This window comes from Hippoglossus stenolepis, chromosome 20, assembly GCF_022539355.2.
Source record: "Hippoglossus stenolepis isolate QCI-W04-F060 chromosome 20, HSTE1.2, whole genome shotgun sequence".
Lineage (NCBI taxonomy): Eukaryota > Metazoa > Chordata > Actinopteri > Pleuronectiformes > Pleuronectidae > Hippoglossus > Hippoglossus stenolepis.
Genome location: NC_061502.1, coordinates 17,190,064 through 17,207,806, shown reverse-complemented (window position 1 = coordinate 17,207,806; position 17,743 = coordinate 17,190,064). Strand labels below are relative to the sequence as shown.

Here is a 17,743-nt window from a genome sequence, read left to right as displayed (position 1 = left end):
TGTTTAATTAAATCTAATGAGCTATAGTTAGTGTGAAAAACTTCATTCAGGCTTCAGCCGCTAATTTGAATCAGCACCTGAAGAAAGGATTTGTAGGATTTTAGGAGGCCTGAGGCCAAACTGCTGATTATTTCAAAATAAGAAGCAAAACAAGCCTTTTCTGAATTATTCTATTAATTAATTTGTTCACCTCAGATTTGTCTAAAGACCTTGCGGGGGACTGAACTCTGATTCTTGACATTTGAAATAGCAGCTTGGCAAAATAACCCCAACTCAAAGTCTATTAACTGTACTAGCTAAATCCTGAGCTTTCTACCAGCTGGACAGATACATTCACATTTATTAGAGCTTTAGAGCAGAAATACAAGTTAAGTGGTCAGCAAGAAAATACCAAACTAAATTAGACACCTTAAAATAGTTTGTCTAACTTTAAAAGGGTCTGTCTGTCACTTAAACTTAAAACAAAACAGAAGAGATCCATATCAAGATTTATTATTTATTTGTTGTTTTTATTAAATTAAAAGTAAAATCCCTGTCAAAATAATATTAGATTTGTTTTTCACACCGAAATCAAAATAGGCATTAAACTCCGAGTGCTTGAGCTCTACTTTCAATCGCATTAGATGGCGGATTTCTTCAGTTGTCATGGAGATCGGCTGTTATAATTTTGTCCATAACACCTGAAGCCGGTCCCTGTCGGTTAAAAATTCACTCCAGTGAAAAACATAAAAAAAACACCACGCTTGTCCTAAGTCAAAAGATCCATCGCCATGACAACTGATGCAGAGAAGCTCAGAAGTTGACCTCGAGTTGTAAAGATGAAAAGTCGTTCGTTATCTTCTCTCAGCAGCTGATAATGACGTGAACACATTTATTACAGACACAGTTTGTGACTTTAATGTGGTCTTCACCGTCTGATTTATTGAAAGTCAAGTACACTCAAGATCTTGAAAGCAAACACACGGCTCTTATCACTCTTTCCCCTGCCAGTAAACATCATTTTAATTCTACACCTACAGGCACGGATGTACTGCATGTGAATTATCACACGTCACTCAATAAGTCCGAAAAAATGAGAAGGCCGTGTGGTGACATTCAAACAAACATGACGGTCAGAAATAAAAACAAAGCTGTTATATAACCATTGCAATTTAATTATCTAGGCTTTTTAAATAAGAATATCTCAGTCCTAAAATTCAATTCATCTTCGTTCACAGTCATAATTACTGAAGAAAACTAAAAAGAAAATCTCTGAGTATGTATATATATGTTCTCTTTCACTTAGTGGAATTAGCAGCTGTGGAAAAATGCACAACAGAGGGTTAGCACAGAAAAGATGGAAGAGTGATAGAGCCACTTGAAAGTAAAGAGCAAATGAAGAATTACAGCTTTTACAGACTTTAAGAAACTTCTCAGTGCCATTTGAAAAAAAAAAATCATATTTTCTTTTTTTTTTTTTGCTCAGTTTCCAATAGAATAAAAGAAATCAACATCTAATAATAAAGAAAACTGTACAAATAGACCCAGACGGGGGAAATGACCCTTAAAAATCTCGCTTCCATGGCAGAACTCGTGCTTCTGTCGGCTGATCTGAGGTGACGTGCACGGTACAGTACTACCTCCTCTTGACAGCCGGCCTCGTGCCCTTGCTGCTGCTGCTTGCCTTGCTGGAGCCCTTGGAGCCGGAGAAAAGCTTGGTCATGAGCTCCGAGACGTCTGGAAGCTCAGGGTTAGGGTTCAGCATGTTCATGGACTGCTCCATTTCCTGTGAAGAAGACAGTGAAATGAACGACCACTGACATTACAAAGGAACGTGCGCGTTATGGTGCCACTTGATAAATCCTTATTTAACTGATCCAAAATGGATCCAATACAATTCAAATAACTACACAATGAACTGATATAGCACTTTACCTTTCTCATCTCTGGGTCGTTGGTGTTGACCACTTTAGGCAGCAAGACAATGATCAGCAGGGGCAGAACCATCATCATGACCTGCAGGAGCAGCAAGTACAATACATTTAGACATAAACAAGGGATTCTGACGTACTGTATTTATATTTAACACTAGCATGTATATGGTCTGGATTCTGACATGGAGGAAACCACCCAGTTTATTAAGGATAAACGTGTCAGTGGAGGATGATCGTTTTCTTGATTTCTTTTTGGAAACCAAATGTTTAGACCTTCTCTTCTTTACCAGAGTGTAACAAGCCACATACTTTGACTGGTTAACAACTTAATAAGAAAAACTTTGAAGAAGAACTTCTGCCTCAGAAGACAACACTTCTCTCTCTGAGAACAACATTCCACATGAAACACCTTGAATGATTATATCATCAGAGTGTTTGGTTATTCAATACAGGAAATAAAAGAAAACCTTCAAGGTGAGGCTGCATGCGTCATTAAGTTCATAGTATGTAGAGCACAACAATTATCTAATGTTTTAATAATCCCTGCACATCCTGGCCCAATGACGCTGGACTTCTACAAACCTTAATACTAACTGTTGCACTTTATAAAAACACACAATATCTCCTTTCCCCACAGGCCTATGAACACAGCAGGTTGTACATATCCAGCAATGTTTTTACCATGGGGTTCATGAGGAAGTCTGTCCAGCCCCAGGTCTCCCTCTTCATGAAGTAGCTGTGAGGGCCGCTGGCCCTGACTTGAAGAGGATACGGCTGCCGAATTACTTCTGACGTCTTGATGTAGTTCACAAGACGTGCCCTGTGGAATGACACATAGATTCTTAAGTGGAACAGAGTTGATTTACTTACAGTACACGGATGAATATATGAGGCTGACTCGACATTAAACATTTGTGGCTTCTCCCGACATTAAGGTCTCACCTCATTTTGCCTTTGGACGTGATATCCACACGCACTGGTTCAAATCTAAAAGTCGGGGTGACAATTTCCACCACGTAAGATCCTGAAGGGACGTCATTCACTGCAAAACTTCCATCGGTTCTGCAACAAGACAATTCACACTTTTATTCTCCAGACCTGTCAGTGCTCAGTCAGATGCACATTTAGATTTTGACATCGTGAGATAAGGGGTTCTTGGTGTTATTTTTAAAATCAGGCACATTTAAGGACCTGGTAACTATAAGTGTCTGCACTTCACTGGAGCTTGATTGGATTAAAGGAGACGGTTTACTTGCCAGAGGTATGTGCTCTACTGGGAGCCATTCTAGTTACACTGTGATGTTGACAGGTGTTTTATTATCATGTCTAGTATGTCTACACCATCCAAGTCAATGAGGGCATGATGGATGGATGGATGGATGATGGACACAAAACAGTCAAACACACGGGCATAAGAATAATAAAAGGTCGAAATTGGTCAAGAATAAGTTCACTGGAGTGAGATGAAAGTCGAGGCACCAGAACTACTACAAAGCTGTCACTGTAAAGAAGTACGTGCTGATGGAGATATTGACAAGAGTAAGACTTACAATACAAGACTAGAGATTTATATATCATAAAATCTAATAAACATGCAGCGATGGCAAACAACTAAACAACTCAATCCAGTTCAATATCAGCCTGCATGAGCTTTAGCTAACTGTATCTGATGAGCTGACTTCCCCCGCTTGTGTTTAAAGGTTCAGTGTGTAGGATTTAGTGACATCTAGTGGTGAAGTGGCGTGTTGCAGCTGAATCCCCCTTCCAAACGTGAGGGAGAACCTGTGATAACCTTCAGTTGTCATAAAAACTCAAAAAAGGGGTTTAGTTTGTCCAGTCTGGGCTCCTGTAAAAAACATGGCAGCCTCCGTAGAGAAGACCCACTCCCGATGTTAATATAAAGTATGTAAATATAAAAGGGGCCATTCTAGAGTAACTAAAACAACAATAAATACAATTTAGGTGAAACATACTAGTGAAAACAACATCACTAGGATTATTTTATATTCAATTTCAGCCAATAGATCCCCTTCACCTAAATCTTACACACTGAACCTTTAAATGTATTTCCACCCTTGCATAACAACTTTATTTGAACAGTCATTGAGGTAGTATGAATGTTAAGTGTGAAATATTCATCTCTACATCTCACAAACACACACAAACACAAACACACACACACTTCCCCTGGGGCCCAGGTTTGTTTTGGTGACACCTAGCATGACGCTCCTGAGCTGCTGGGAGCTAATGAACAAACCTCCACGTCCTTGTCCCAGTTGGCACCAGTTTGTTCCGCTGGTATTAAGCTGTGGACTCGTTGGGACAGTCTGACGCTGCCATTTGCCAAACAGCAGCATCAGGCTAATGCTAGCTGTGCTAATGCTATATATGCTAATGCTAGCTAGCCTCGCTAACAGGCTAGCTAGTTAGCCGGTGTGGAGGTGGAGGGGGGGGCTGTTTCCTACCTCAAGAACCCGACGAACTCCTCTCCCTCCACCAGGACCCGGGCCGTGGACACCCAGTCCTGCGTCTTCACCCCGGGGACGATGGCCCTGCCCTCGATCTTGAAGCCGTTCTCGCCGTTGGGCTGCGTCGCGACACCTGCGCCGCCAGGCCCCGCGTCCATGTCGGTGAAGCACCACGTCGCGGCGACCGCGGCCTGCAGGAGCAGCCACAGCAGCGGGCTCCTCTCCCGGTGGAACATGGCGTCTGTGTGTGGAAGTGGAAGTGGATCCCGGGTGAAGAAGCGTCAACCGGAGCGGAAGCAGCGGCGGATTCCGGGAAGCAGCTGAAGAGGCAGTGCATCAGCTGCTGCTGTGACGTCACCGGGGGAAGGGAGGATAGAAAACTTTATTGAACAAACACACGATGACACTGACGGCGTCACTGGCCATTTATTGCCTTTAATGTACATATACACACACACATACTATTTTATATTTCTATCTTTTATAGTTTGTAGTTTTGTCTTATACATCTTGTACAGTTTGCTCTGTGCCTGATACCTTAATGCGGAAACATAAATTACATAACTGTAATTTAATGGTAAATATTTTAATTCATTATTATTTAATTATCAATTAAATACAATTTTAAATTCCTCCTATTCTTTCCCCTCAAAACAAGACAGTTACAAACTAAAAAGGGACATTTTGAAAATAATGTTAATATGTGCTACAGCGCCACCCATATGTTAATATAAAATTTTTAAAAAAAACTTTAATCTGCCAATTTTCTTTTGCTTCAAGAAAAGACGAAACCTGCCTTGGTAAATAAAGTTTATTAAAAAAAATGTCAATAACTGCCAACACGAGAACCTTCCTAACTTGTTCAGCCACTTCGAACGACCAAAGCAAATATACGTTTACTTTAAATGCTTTAGTTTGTCAGCTTTATTTACAAAATTTAAAACACCAATATCTACTTTATTTGAACCTGGACAGCTTTAATTCCATCTCCAAAATGACAATTATGTTTATCGACAACACAATAAAAACAACTTTTTTTAGTTTTGATTTTTATCAAATTTATTTAAAAGAAGATTAAAAGAATCATTTGTTTTTACAGTTTACAATACACAGTCAAATGTCATCGGAAGAGGCAAAAAATGAAAACGAGCTCTAATAACTTAAGACTGTAGCAGATTCAAGTTCCTGATTCTGGAGAACCCAGGCTCAAAACAACAAGAGCGGAGCATTCAATACATCCACAAGTGCATTTGCATTCCATGGCAAAGAGTGGTGCAGTGAGAGACAAAGAGCTTGGCACTTCATAGAGCGACGCAACACCGGGTCTCATTAAGGTCCACTAAACATGCCCCTTCACAAGACGGTCCACTTCAATGTGAAGCAGTCATTTTACGTTTCCTCCTTTTGCAGAACGGCTCTCAGAGCCCTCCTTAAGAGTCTCCAGCTCTCACCAAGGGAGTCATCTGAATGATCAAGTTCAGTCCCAGTAAGAGGTTTGAGTTGACATGGCAGAACGAACCAGTCCGTTTCTCTGGTGTCATTATCAGTTTGAAACAGAGCCATGATCTGGCAGTAGTGGTCACATCCTCAGAGCGCTTCCTCGACGACTGTCAGGGCAGCTGTGATAGATAAGCCTCGATGGCCTGCAACGTGGAGATAACACGTTAGTTGTTGTCACATCCAGTGACACATCCTGCGGCTGGATGCATTAAAAGAATCTTCCTTTATACATATCATCAACACGGGATAAATCACAGGGCCATCAAAACACGTTTTTCAAGATTCTTCTGATATACACAAGATAATAAATCACTTGTAATCTGAAAATAAATGAATTAACTGAATTCTAAATCTTAAGCAATAAAAAGTAAAATAACAGGTACATCAAAGGTTCTTGAAATGTCTCTGTGATCATAATATTCTCTGCTGGTTTTATTAATTTCAAAATCAAACAGGATGTAAAGGTGGGAACACAACACAGACTCAACTCGTGCTGACTCATGGTGAGTTTTTTTTTAGGGCGGGAGTGGTTGGTTGTGTCCACCAAAAATAAACAGAGCCGAAAACAAACAGCAGAGGCACTTGTGTAGTAAAACTCTTCAGTGATCCATCTGTGTCACAATGTTCATTCTATAATATGTGTCAAGGCGGCGCTGATTCAGTCTGTTGCACCTATTTTCCATTTAGTTTTGTTCATAGCAGGGACAAACATAGAAGCACTTTTCAAAGAAATATACCAGATAAAGCTCGACACTTCATATCTAAACAACTGCTAAATGACATTTGTGTTTTTGTAACTTTCCAACTGTAACAAATCTTTCACAGCTACTGCATCATGAAAAATTCCCTGTTCAGTTCTATAATATAACTCATGTTCACCTTTGCCAGCTCTCCTGTCGATCCTGGAATCAAACATAGTCGGGCTCCGTCCTTCCACACGTCCTTCAGCCGCTGCTTCATGACTTCAATATTCCTGCAGTAAACATGCAAACATTAGCTGTGCAGGATGGGGTGGGTTTACAAAGTGGAGCCAGAATCATAGGATTATTTTTGCCATGATTAAGACTTTATCAAACCTTTATGACAAAGAAATGTAATTGAGGATTTATATTTCACAGTTTATAATAAATTAAAAAATAAAACATGTATTGAAACCTGCAGCACCCACCTGTCTTCTGAACAACTGTCCCGCAGTCTTTTCTGGTTCTTTGAAAGTTCTGGCCACCACTTCCTGATGACGGATTGAACCCAGTGTAAACCCACCATGATGTGCCTGTAAACGCAGATAAAACACACCCACTAGTTAAATTTACTGTTAAATATTAGCATATTATATTTGGAAGTGATGAATCAAAAGGCATTTAATTATTTTATTGTTTAAGTATTGAAGACATTGCACCACTGATCCAAGAGTTTTCATAAGTTCTCAGTTCACTTCATGAATTATTAAGCAGAAAGGTTGAAAAGCTCCGATCAGTGATGCGTCATCTTCCAGACTAAAAGCAGCAAAAGCTAAAAATCACTTTGATCTCAGTGCTTTTAGATATAAGGTCAGAGAGAGACAGGGATCATTAAACATGTATGAAGCCCACAGAGCCACTTACTCTTCGTATTTACTGGCAAGAATCACTTTCACTTGGGGCAGGAGGTCAACACAGCAGCCAAGTGACAAACATGGTGCTTCAGTTTGAAGACTGATGGGACACAAAACACATGAAAGATGAGAAATGTAACGAAAGTTGTGTATCGGTAACGTGGACAGAAAAAGCAGAAAGCAAAATGTGTCTGAATAGTTTAAATTCAGCCTCCGACGGCAACTGGATAAAAACCAACGCAGCGATATTAAACATCCAAACAAGCTGACAAGAAGTTACAGGGATGAGTATGAAACCTACAAACCTGTAACTCTACAACATACGTGAATGGATGAGAGTTTATTCTAATCTTTAAAGATAATTTGTTTGCATTGAAGAGAAAGTGATTTCAATGCATAAGCTTATCTTTAATTATGAGCTAAACACTTCAAGGTGAAAACAAACAAAGGACAAAGGCCATGAAGGACTTTCTACAGAGTTTGTAACTTCAATCTGACTAAAGGTATTTTGCATGTTGTATATTAACATAAAAGATATGTCACACATATAAATATATATATCAAACACCCAGTAGAGACTCACTCTTTTGTTAAGACAGGTAAGCAGTCAAGCAGCACCCCCGTGTCTTGAAATCTGGGGGAAACAAAATGATGATTAGAAACACAAATTAATTATTACTTAAATGTGAATAAACACCATAATGTCACAGTTTTACCTTATTAAATAGGCCACTAATTCACTGGCATTTCTTCGCCATAGTGTTTTCGCTACTTGAAGTCGTAGATTCCTTCCAAAAAGGATGTGAGTCATAGCTTCATGGTCCTTTGACAGCTGCACAAAACAGATAAGCAGAGCACAAAGGAAAGTCAGTCTACAAGCGTGTTGAACATGTTATCAACCCCATAAAAGAGTTTAAAGAACTGGGTTTGAAACTTCTGAAGAGGAAAAAGCACAAATTCTAAACAAAACACTACTTTTAATCCTCACCTCGGCAAAGTCGCTGTACTTGGAGCTGGCCCCTGCCATCTTGGAGGCCTCTGCGGAGGTCACAGGGAGCCCACAGTTGTCATTGTAGTGAAGGCCCCGCACGTCATCAGGGCACGTCAGCTCATTTTCTTTGTTGGCCATGCCGGGGTCACGGGCACGGCCTACATCTGACGTTCTACGGTGCAGCTTGGCGCCCACCTCCACCTGCGGACCACCCTTCCTCTTGCAAGACGACACCCGCTTCGCTGGGCCCGGACTGCGTGCTCCGTAATGCACTTGAAATCTGCCGAGAGGGAAATCGAGATGGAGCAGATGCGAAGCAAGCTTGTTTTTGAGGAAACGTAAAAAAGGAGAGATACGGTGAAATGGTTATGACAAAGGTGCCTTAAATGGTCCAGCAGTGACTGAGGGGGGGATGATCTGCGGGACACAGACAATGAGTGATCAGAATCAAGAGGGAATCCCAGGATGTTTTCAGACACTCACCTCTCTTTATCTAACTCGTCCTTATTTATAATATCCACCTAAAACAAAAGGATATGGGATGAGGCCACTACGACAATCTCTTCTAGTACAACACCACTGAACTGTACTTCACAGTCACCAGCATTCAATTGTGTGGACTCTGAGCAGAACATCGTGAGTGTGTCCACACCTGCTTCATGTTCTTGTCAGCAGGAAGGTGCAGGCAGGATCACAGAAAGCCATTGGACTGAATCCGGGTGACCTTTTCGCACTTCTCTCCACCGTCCAGACGAGCTTAGCAGCTTCCACAACACGGGACACTGCGGGACAGACAACGTGTGGGACGCAAAGCGGTTACATTCTTCAGTTTTTTTCCAGGGGAGCTGCAGGAAGTTTAAAATCTATTTCCTTTTCACTTAATAACCTGCAGACTGTGTGTGTGTGTGTGTGTGCAGCACGTGATGAGAGCTGCAGCAGCAGAGAAAAGTTAAAACCAAAATGAGATTAAAAACACAAATGCACTTTACTCACGAAGGCGTTGGCTGCAGAGGTAAAAACATTGGAGTTAGCTAACCGGGCTAACAGGCGTCACTGACACGGGAGTGAGTAAAGTTTAATAGTTTGTGTCCCGCTGCGAACGAGAAACTACAAGTTTAGATCAGCTGCTCTTCCTTACTTAGCTCACATCCGCACAGTTAGCATTAGCTGTTAGCCTTTAGCTCGACTCAGTCAGTGCGTAGCTAGCTGGGCCAGCTAGCAGCTAGCTAGCTAGTTAGCTAGTTAGCTTCCCAACTCTGAGAACATATGTCTGAGCCCAGGTGACGCGTTCCCCTCGCGCTATGTTCACGGTTCGAACCCCGAAGTGAAACACAAACCGTCTCATGTTGTCATCCAGCTTCCGGGTCTCGGCGGGTTTTCACGTCCAGGGAGAAACGAGCCGCTCGAACTCACTGTGACTGTGTGTGTGTGTGTGTGAGCAGGTCCGCTAACGTCCACCATTCAAATGTACACTCCGCCGGTGTGTGTGTGAGAGAGAGATCCGTGGGATCGATTCCGTGCAAAGAAAAGATGGAGATTTAGCGACGACTGCTGCACATGAAGGGAATTTAAACACCTCGGTGCTACAGCGCCACCCAGGGTCGAGTGGTTGGAACAGCAGGTGCACACGTGCTCATGCGCAACTGGAGAATAAACGTGTTTATATATAATAGATGTGTTTATATAATAAAATACCGCACGTGTAAAGACCATGAATATATACACAAACACAACACGTTAATATTTTACCTCTTTTCATTTCATTTCAGTTTGTCTTTATATGATTTGTTTTCTGTTTCTGAGTCTAAAATAAAGTTTTTTAACTGTGCAGTATATATTTAACATCTTAAATCCTATCTGTATTATATTCATTTGTTATCTTGTACTTTTTCTATGTACAGTATGTATTAACCCGAAAGTACAAATAAATATAGTATATTTGAAAACAATAGCAGTTTACCAAAGTGTCGTACAACAAAAGAACACACAAGAGTGATATGATGTCGATTAAAACAACTTAAGCAAACTCAAGGAGGTTGATTTTTTACGTCTGTTTGTTTGTTATAAAGGCTACTCAACTGTTTTTCTATAAATATATTTGGAGGGGCCTGATATCTATGAGTGTTTGCTCTTTAGTGCAGATTCAAATTAAATCTAGTGAATTTAAATGTAGTCTCATGGTGGAACTGTTGGGCCTTGGTGGATGTATGGACTTCTTCACTCTAGAGTTCCTGTTGCTTTTCCCTTTGAGGATAAATAGATAAATACTTATCAATTTCCCATGAAGTGCAGCAAATAGGAACAGGACACCATCTGCTGCAGGACAACTTGTTCCTGTCTCTGAAGATAATTCACCAGGACTCTGGGTGAGGTCACTGTTCTGCTGCAGAGTGAATCTGAGACTGCTGCCCTGAATAAATCCCAATAATCTGAAATAAATACATTTATATTTCTAGAATTAAAAATATATATATATCTGTTTGTTTAAAGTTGGACTGATCTTATAGCAGCCCGTTCCACCACCTGTGTTCAGTTTATTGTGACACACGATGACAAGCTTGAATTTCTGCTGTTTACAAGATTTTTCCATACACATCATCGGCATTTTTGTGTCTCACAATTGAATGATCTGGTCCTTTGGTTACGACACAACACCCTGAGCGATGTTCCCCACACAATAGACAACAGATATATATATATAAATAAATAAACAGTCAAGTAGACATAAAGTAATGTGTGTAACGTGTGATGTGGTCAAGTTTTAAAGTGTTTTTCTTACTTTTCATGCAACATATAAGACTTAAAAACACTGAAAACACACCATGCAAACACTTTACATGAAGGAACCCTTATATACAAGGCTGTATATTTTAGTTGATGATAAAAATACCTACAAATTAAAGTTTTTTGATTGTCATAACAAGTGGCTCCTTAGGTCCACCTCGAAATCCACCAGGACACAATAGATGATACAGAACCTTTCCTTCTTGCACCCATCATGCACTGCAGGAAATAACTGAATAAGTAAGATGAATGCAGCTTGAATCATAGTTTGCGACTGAATCATTCATGAACTGAGCTCTGAGTCTGGGCATCGTTTACGGTCGTCAGACTCTTTCCACTGCAGGGACTTTACCGTGGATGGGAACTGGGAATTTAGGAATTGAATTTGTCTGAGCGCTGTTTCTGAAATAAGCAGTTCTGTCTGCTGTCGGCTGTGTTTTATTTTGGAAATATTCATGCAGGTTTATTTACAGGGATGTTTGCAGCTTCCTCACTCCCACCTCTTCAGTCAGACTCTCAGCCAAAAATGGAATTAGATGATTGTTGATGCCGATCTGCAGATGTTCTTATGCTGAATCACGACCAGGCACCACAGAAATACCAGATTTCTTTTATTCTGAGGAAATTTTAGAAACTACCTCTCTAGGTTTATATATTGTATCTGTACGACACATCTCCACTTCCTCCAATTTTACAAAAATAATATCCTGGATACGGATCAATCTCAGCTGTCAATCACGATGTTTAACCTCGTTGTTATAGCATCAAAAAAAATTATTCAAACCCAACTTACAGAAAAAATACACTTTAACAATCACCAGTGTGATGAGAATGACCTAAAATGACAGAAACCATTACTCAACGTGTACTTTCATGACCTATACTGCAGCCAGCCACCAGGGGGAAATCAAGAGGATTTGGCTTCCCTTTTGGGGGGGGCTGTCATGTCGTCCATCTTTATATACTGTAGTGTACCGTCTATGGTATTAATCGGTAAAAAATTCTGATTGTGCTTTTAGTGGTATCTCTATTTCCCCAAAAATATCAAAATATTGACAGTGATCATGGGGCTGTTCTCACTTATGTCTCAGATACAAGTCATAATGTTTTATACCAAGTTTCTAACGGTGTGAATCCATCCTCACATCTGTCTGATGGGTTCCCTTGATCCCCTTCACACTGTCTTTCATCTCACAGGTCTGAGTGGGTGGTTGCTCTGGAGGGAAACATCCTGGCAAACGCTTAACGGGCGACAAGAACGCCAAAAAACACACAAAGCTATTCTGAGCGTTAGCCGTCGTCGCCTCGTGATGAAGCGTTTCTGTCCTGATGGAGGTGCTGACTTGTCGGGATGATGTTGGCGCTACAGGCCGACTGGTCATTGAGAGAGTGGATGAAAATGAAAACAGTGTGTGTCACTCTCTACGGCTGCTGGCGTCCTCACCACTTCTCAACTCATCTCCGTTGCAAGGAGTGGCGATGGAAACAGATCCACAATTACAAACAAAACGACAGAGAGGCAGGATTTTCTTGAGAAAGAGCTGGTATTAATGAGACTTGAAGAATCCACGCCAAGGCACGTTGACGATTCTCACAGCATTCCAAACCCTGATTAAAAATAACGTAATGGCCCTTCCTCTTGGCAGTTACCTGCATGTACCTTTGTTCAAAATTGCGGTTGTCTTGTTCCTTAGACAGCCACAAAAATGAAAATGTCTGATTGCTCTTTCTGTTTATCGGGTCCAAGAATCTGCAGCTGCACACACACACACACACACACACACACACCAACCCAAACATACCAAATCTCGCAGTAACCAGTCAAAATAAACCCGAGAGAAGTTCAAATCACAGTGGTGCAACATCCAAACAAAATGTTCCAGTCGTTTCTGGGGAAGCGTAATTAGATTTTGGTAAATATTTGGTACATTGTTGGTAGTCTGAAGAATTTAAATCTCAATTGAAACCACCGACAATTCAGTCAAAACAACACAGTTTGTACAGACGGAATATTCTGAGGATACATACGTGCATGAACATGAGGCCAAAGTCGAATCTGTTTTAAAGGTGAAATACAGATTCAAATAAAAAGACACCTTACCGTCTGATACGGTAAAACTGTGCTCACACCTCTAATCTACCCAGGGCAACTGGAGGGGAAGTTAAAGGCAGGTTATTTATGGAGAGATTAAGATACCAATGACGTTAACACAGGAGCCTGAAGGCCTTGAACAGAGGCACAAATTAACTGTATTTCTTTATTGAACAGGAACAACACAGATAAACACTGTCACACAGAGGAATAGAGTATGAATACCCAACCCAAACCCATCGAGCCTGGTTTGAGGAAAAGTTTTGAAATGATATTGGATCAGGTTGGGTCTTGTTGGCTCGTGCCTGCGATCGGTGAAAACAACGGGACGTGTTCGGACACAAAAAACAGAAGTTTGTGTTACAGTTTGTCTTCAAATTTGTTTTTAACAATGAGAAATAGAATAAGAACATTATAAACCTGTACATCTGCTGTTATTACAGCCTCCCATTGTCGACCTCACTCTGCTGCTTCTTTAACGTGAAGCAGCAGAGTCGTCCCTTCATCACATGGTTACCATTACAGACGCCATTGTTTTTACTTTGAAACAAATTAGCAAACAGATGTTTTAGGTCAAAACTGAGATTGAATTATCATAACCGAGTAATTTAATTCATATTTAACCTTCAGTGAGTTCATGAGGGCAGGTCTCAGAGAAAGAAATATGTTTGTGCAAGGACAAGCAATAAGGGATTAATATCTTTAGTCCATGGACAAATTCTAATCAATCCAGGTTGTAAAAATATGAAGTATGACACGAAATACAGCAGATATTCAGTATGTATTTGATGAAGTGATGTATTTCTGTGCAGTTAACTCCAGAATCTGTTGATTTGAATTCTGTTTCACTCTGTGCTGAGGATTCGATGAGTGAAAACTGATTATCTGCTTCGTGCATCAGCTCATTGAGAAACACAGGCTGTGATCATCTCAGTCCCCGGGACCCTTTTGTAAACGTCTTCCATGAAAAAACGAGTTGGAGACAAACACACAGCGTTAAATCTGCTTCTCTCAGACAAAAGCAGCCACCCACAAAGTCAGTAAGAGTATTATGAGATTTACATTATCAAGGAAGGATTTACATGAGATGATTTCCTCCAGATGAAAACACTGCTTGTTGGACTCTGTGGGTGTTACAAATATTAAGCTGCGAGGAAGAAATTCCCTTCATCCTGCAAGATGAAAGGCTAAGTCTCTTTGAGCAGGATGTGATTATTGCTAAGAAGCAGCACGACTTGTAACGGCAGAAAACTTGTGGTTTGCAGCGAAACGTGAATGGAACTGTAGATGTTCGGAGAGAACATGTAAAGTTTCGACACTGATGAATGTATCCTGTTTATGCCTGAGTTCAATGATGTGACAAATGAAACAGTTTGGACGTCTTGTACTTTCGTTTATCAGGTGGTGTAACCAATTTTTTGGTACTTAGAAGCTGGTGTAATCCATTTAAGCACATTTCACGTTAACCCTATCGGCGCTGAAAATGTGGCGTTCACCCTAAAATGCACTTTCATGACCAATAGCAGCATTTCATTCGTGGGTTTTCTCTGGGTCGACTTGCTTCCTCCCACAGTCCAACGACTTTAGGTTACTTGGAGAATCTAAAATTACTCGTTTGTGTGGATGGTTGTTTGTCTCTATATCTCAGGCCTGTGATACGCTGGCGACCTGTCCAGTGGGTTTCCCGCCTCTCGCCTGATGTCAGATTGGCTCCAGCGCCCCTCAAAGGATACAACATATAGATAATTGAGGGACGGACACTGGCATCTTAATGTCACCTTTATGGTGAAGTCAGAATACAGGACAATACAACGTATGAAACTGTTGAAGTCATTAAAATTAAAAAGTTGAAGCACAGAGCTCCTCCCCTTGGGGCCGTCAACCAACAGGGAATTTAAACTGCTTCTTTATTTATCAGGAGAGGGAGAGGACACGCTACTTAACTTACTGAAGCCAATCAACTTTGCCCCCTAATTTGTCTTTTCCTCTCCGCCATTCCGCCGCCCCTTCATAAAAGCCTCCAGATCAAGGGGTGAAAAACAAAAAAAAAGATCTGGCCCGTTGCCCTTAAATTTACTTGTAGCCACCAGAGCTTATTGCCAGTAATTGTGTTGACATTATGTAAGACTGTTTTCTGAGGTGCTTCACACACACAGCAGCTCTGTTCTCCGGGCGGCTCTCTGCCACGATTCAGGGTCCTCGGCCGCAAACTGCAAACCAAATAAAATCAGAGGGGATGGCAGCGATCTCAGGGAAGGAAAGATGGCAGTGATTTCAGCATTCCTGTCTCATGATTCGAGGACAGATGCCCAGAACGGAGTTGCAGAAATTTTGTTAGGACCGAGAACGAGTTCTGGACTGATCAGTCGTAATGTCGCGTTCCAGAGGGAATCGACGAAGAATCCTTGGAACCAGTAAAGCCGCCCTGTGTAGGATCTTTATTTACATCATCCTCAGCTTATTCTTGGAACTACGTTGTGTCTATGACGGATCAGCAGCGGACATGTCTGTAGTTTGATTGAAGTGATGATGTCAGCTGTACGACTGAGTGTGGGAATGTTTCTGTCCTCTGTCAAACAGTCAGGGCATCACTTGAGGTTGCTTGGATTCACATTTTATCTCACATTCTCTTTTTCTTAACACTCCATCATTAAAATGTCTAAAAATTACAAGACCTATGTGGTTTATTTTGTTGAATTGCGTATAAACATTATCCAAAATGTTTCCAACAATGTTCAAAACCCATAGAAATCCACGATTTTATTCCAGGTAGAGGGATGTTTTATTTTCGTTGTGTTTTGTTATTGCCTTGACCCCTGGTGACCCCCAGTGCTGTGGCCACTTCACAGCAAACAGAAGCTGCAGGTAGGAGCTCCACCGTCCTCTGACTGCTGGTTCCAACACTAGATGGCAGTGTGCGTCTGTAGCTGCTGGACATCTGTGTCTAGACACGATGACACTGACTGTGGGATCCAGTCACTCAGTCCACCTCGGATGGTCTCACAGGGATTTTAACTCGGAGGCAGCGCTCTCTATCCCCACGAAGCCACAAGACTCAGGCAGAGAAAGTCACAGAGTGTACGGAGGGAAAGAGGAGGCTCACTGCTTCACAAGAAATGATGGTTTGATGTTTGATTCTCTCATTGGCCCCTAAAAGAATCCACCAATGAAACAAACAGGGATAACTGAAGAACGCTCATCAGGAAACACCACTTGTTGTTAAAGTGGGTGAGGAGAGGTTATTGTTGGCTCTTTATTGGAGGTTGAGCGTATTTGACATGTTATAAGAATATGTACTCGACTACCTTGTTAAGATCTATGAGACAAATTGTAATTTGGGCTTCACGAATAAAATTGGATTGATTGATTGATTGATTGATTGAGGATGCAGATGTTTTCCATTATCATTTACAACCTTCTCTGTAATTCAATTAGGCCACAGCACAGCATCAGAACCTGACACGAGGGCCCCTCCTGTCAGGTGATAACTCCCACACAGTGACCCTGAATCTCTGCCGCCTCCACACTTCACCTCTGACCCTCGACCGCCAGTCAGGACTCTTTTACTTTAGCAGGTTCCATATCTGTACTTTAAAGGGGACATTGTGTAATTCAGAGATCTAAACTCTTGACTTTTTTGCTTGTAATCTTTTTTGGTATCTTCTCAAAATTGGACTTTTGAGAAGGACCATCACTTAAATTTGAAGTATTCGTGGAGGAAAAAGAGAGGGAAATTACTGAAAGTAAATCTAGCTATACATTTCTTTACAGATGCAGATGTATAATTTCAATACCACTATTTGATTTTAGTTGAGAGAAAATTCCTTTCTTATTAATGAAAATAACTTTCCATCTCCTGTCTAGAGCCTTTTTGTATTTTGTATTTATTTATTTTTCCTGTAATTGGAGAAAACATCGCGCTCTGGTCGGATTTGGACACAAAAAACAAAAAAAGCCTGTTGGGTTTGGGTCCGGCTCAATATTCTCTCGGACAGAAAATAGCTCCCTGAGCTGCACTAAACTGCAGAGAAAGAAACCACATTCGTACATACAGCCTCTTTAACTGCCTCGCTATATCGGCTCATTATTCTTTGATAGTACGCCTCAGTTTGAGCTGCTGCCTGAGAGCTGCTGCAGAGTATAACCTTATCAAACCCCTGCATTAGTCACGATAACCGTTTTGGCCCGGCCAGTAAAAATAGACTTGTGTACCTTCACAGCATGTGAACAGACCAAATGATTAAGTGCTCGCACATCAAACCACATTTCTAAGCATGGCTGGAAGGAACATGTGGCTGCAGTGCGGTTCTACTTGAATTCATACTTTTTCAGCCAGAGATTTATAGTTTGAATTTGTTGAATGTATGTGTTGGCTGGAGGTCTTTAAAAAGTTCTGTACTT

The 17,743-nt window shown here is 41.1% G+C and overlaps 2 protein-coding genes across 3 annotated transcripts; both read right to left on the bottom strand.

The window, feature by feature from the left end:
• Positions 1–890: 890 nt before the first annotated feature.
• emc7b (ER membrane protein complex subunit 7b) lies at positions 891–4,746 on the bottom strand. Its single transcript, XM_035144385.2, has 5 exons — positions 4,379–4,746; positions 2,856–2,975; positions 2,595–2,733; positions 1,915–1,995; positions 891–1,765 (listed from the first exon to the last, which is right to left on the bottom strand). The coding sequence occupies exons 1-5, from the start codon at positions 4,615–4,617 to the stop codon at positions 1,616–1,618; spliced, it is 729 nt and encodes a 242-aa protein (XP_035000276.1). The 5' UTR covers positions 4,618–4,746; the 3' UTR covers positions 891–1,615.
• Positions 4,747–5,413: 667 nt separating this feature from the next.
• Positions 5,414–10,058, bottom strand: katnbl1 (katanin p80 subunit B-like 1). 2 transcript variants are annotated; one of them, XM_035144508.2, is made up of 10 exons: positions 9,804–10,058; positions 9,119–9,248; positions 8,950–8,987; positions 8,464–8,746; positions 8,192–8,307; positions 8,059–8,109; positions 7,486–7,575; positions 7,050–7,154; positions 6,761–6,854; positions 5,414–6,024 (listed from the first exon to the last, which is right to left on the bottom strand). In XM_035144508.2, exons 2-10 carry the CDS (start codon positions 9,125–9,127, stop codon positions 5,992–5,994), a joined length of 819 nt encoding a protein of 272 aa, XP_035000399.1. In that variant the 5' UTR covers positions 9,128–9,248; positions 9,804–10,058; the 3' UTR covers positions 5,414–5,991. The 2 variants fall into 2 exon arrangements, with proteins under 2 accessions (XP_035000399.1, XP_035000400.1); XM_035144509.2 differs by lacking the exon at positions 9,804–10,058 and adding an exon at positions 9,460–9,787.
• Positions 10,059–17,743: the final 7,685 nt, after the last annotated feature.

What these genes read in the sequence shown, in the direction of transcription:
- katnbl1 (XM_035144508.2), bottom strand. An exon ending in GACGAGTTAGATAAAGAGAG is followed by an intron (nt 8,747 to 8,949) that starts GTGAGTGTCTGA and finishes CCCTCTCGGCAG; the next exon opens with ATTTCAAGTGCATTACGGAG. An exon ending in CGACAGGAGAGCTGGCAAAG is followed by an intron (nt 6,025 to 6,760) that starts GTGAACATGAGT and finishes TCCACGTTGCAG; the next exon opens with GCCATCGAGGCTTATCTATC.
- emc7b (XM_035144385.2), bottom strand. Translation starts at nt 4,617, where the DNA reads ATGTTCCACCGGGAGAGGAGCCCGCTGCTGTGGCTGCTCCTGCAGGCC. An exon ending in ACTTCCTCATGAACCCCATG is followed by an intron (nt 1,996 to 2,594) that starts GTAAAAACATTG and finishes CTGCTCCTGCAG; the next exon opens with GTCATGATGATGGTTCTGCC. An exon ending in ACGACCCAGAGATGAGAAAG is followed by an intron (nt 1,766 to 1,914) that starts GTAAAGTGCTAT and finishes TCTTCTTCACAG; the next exon opens with GAAATGGAGCAGTCCATGAA.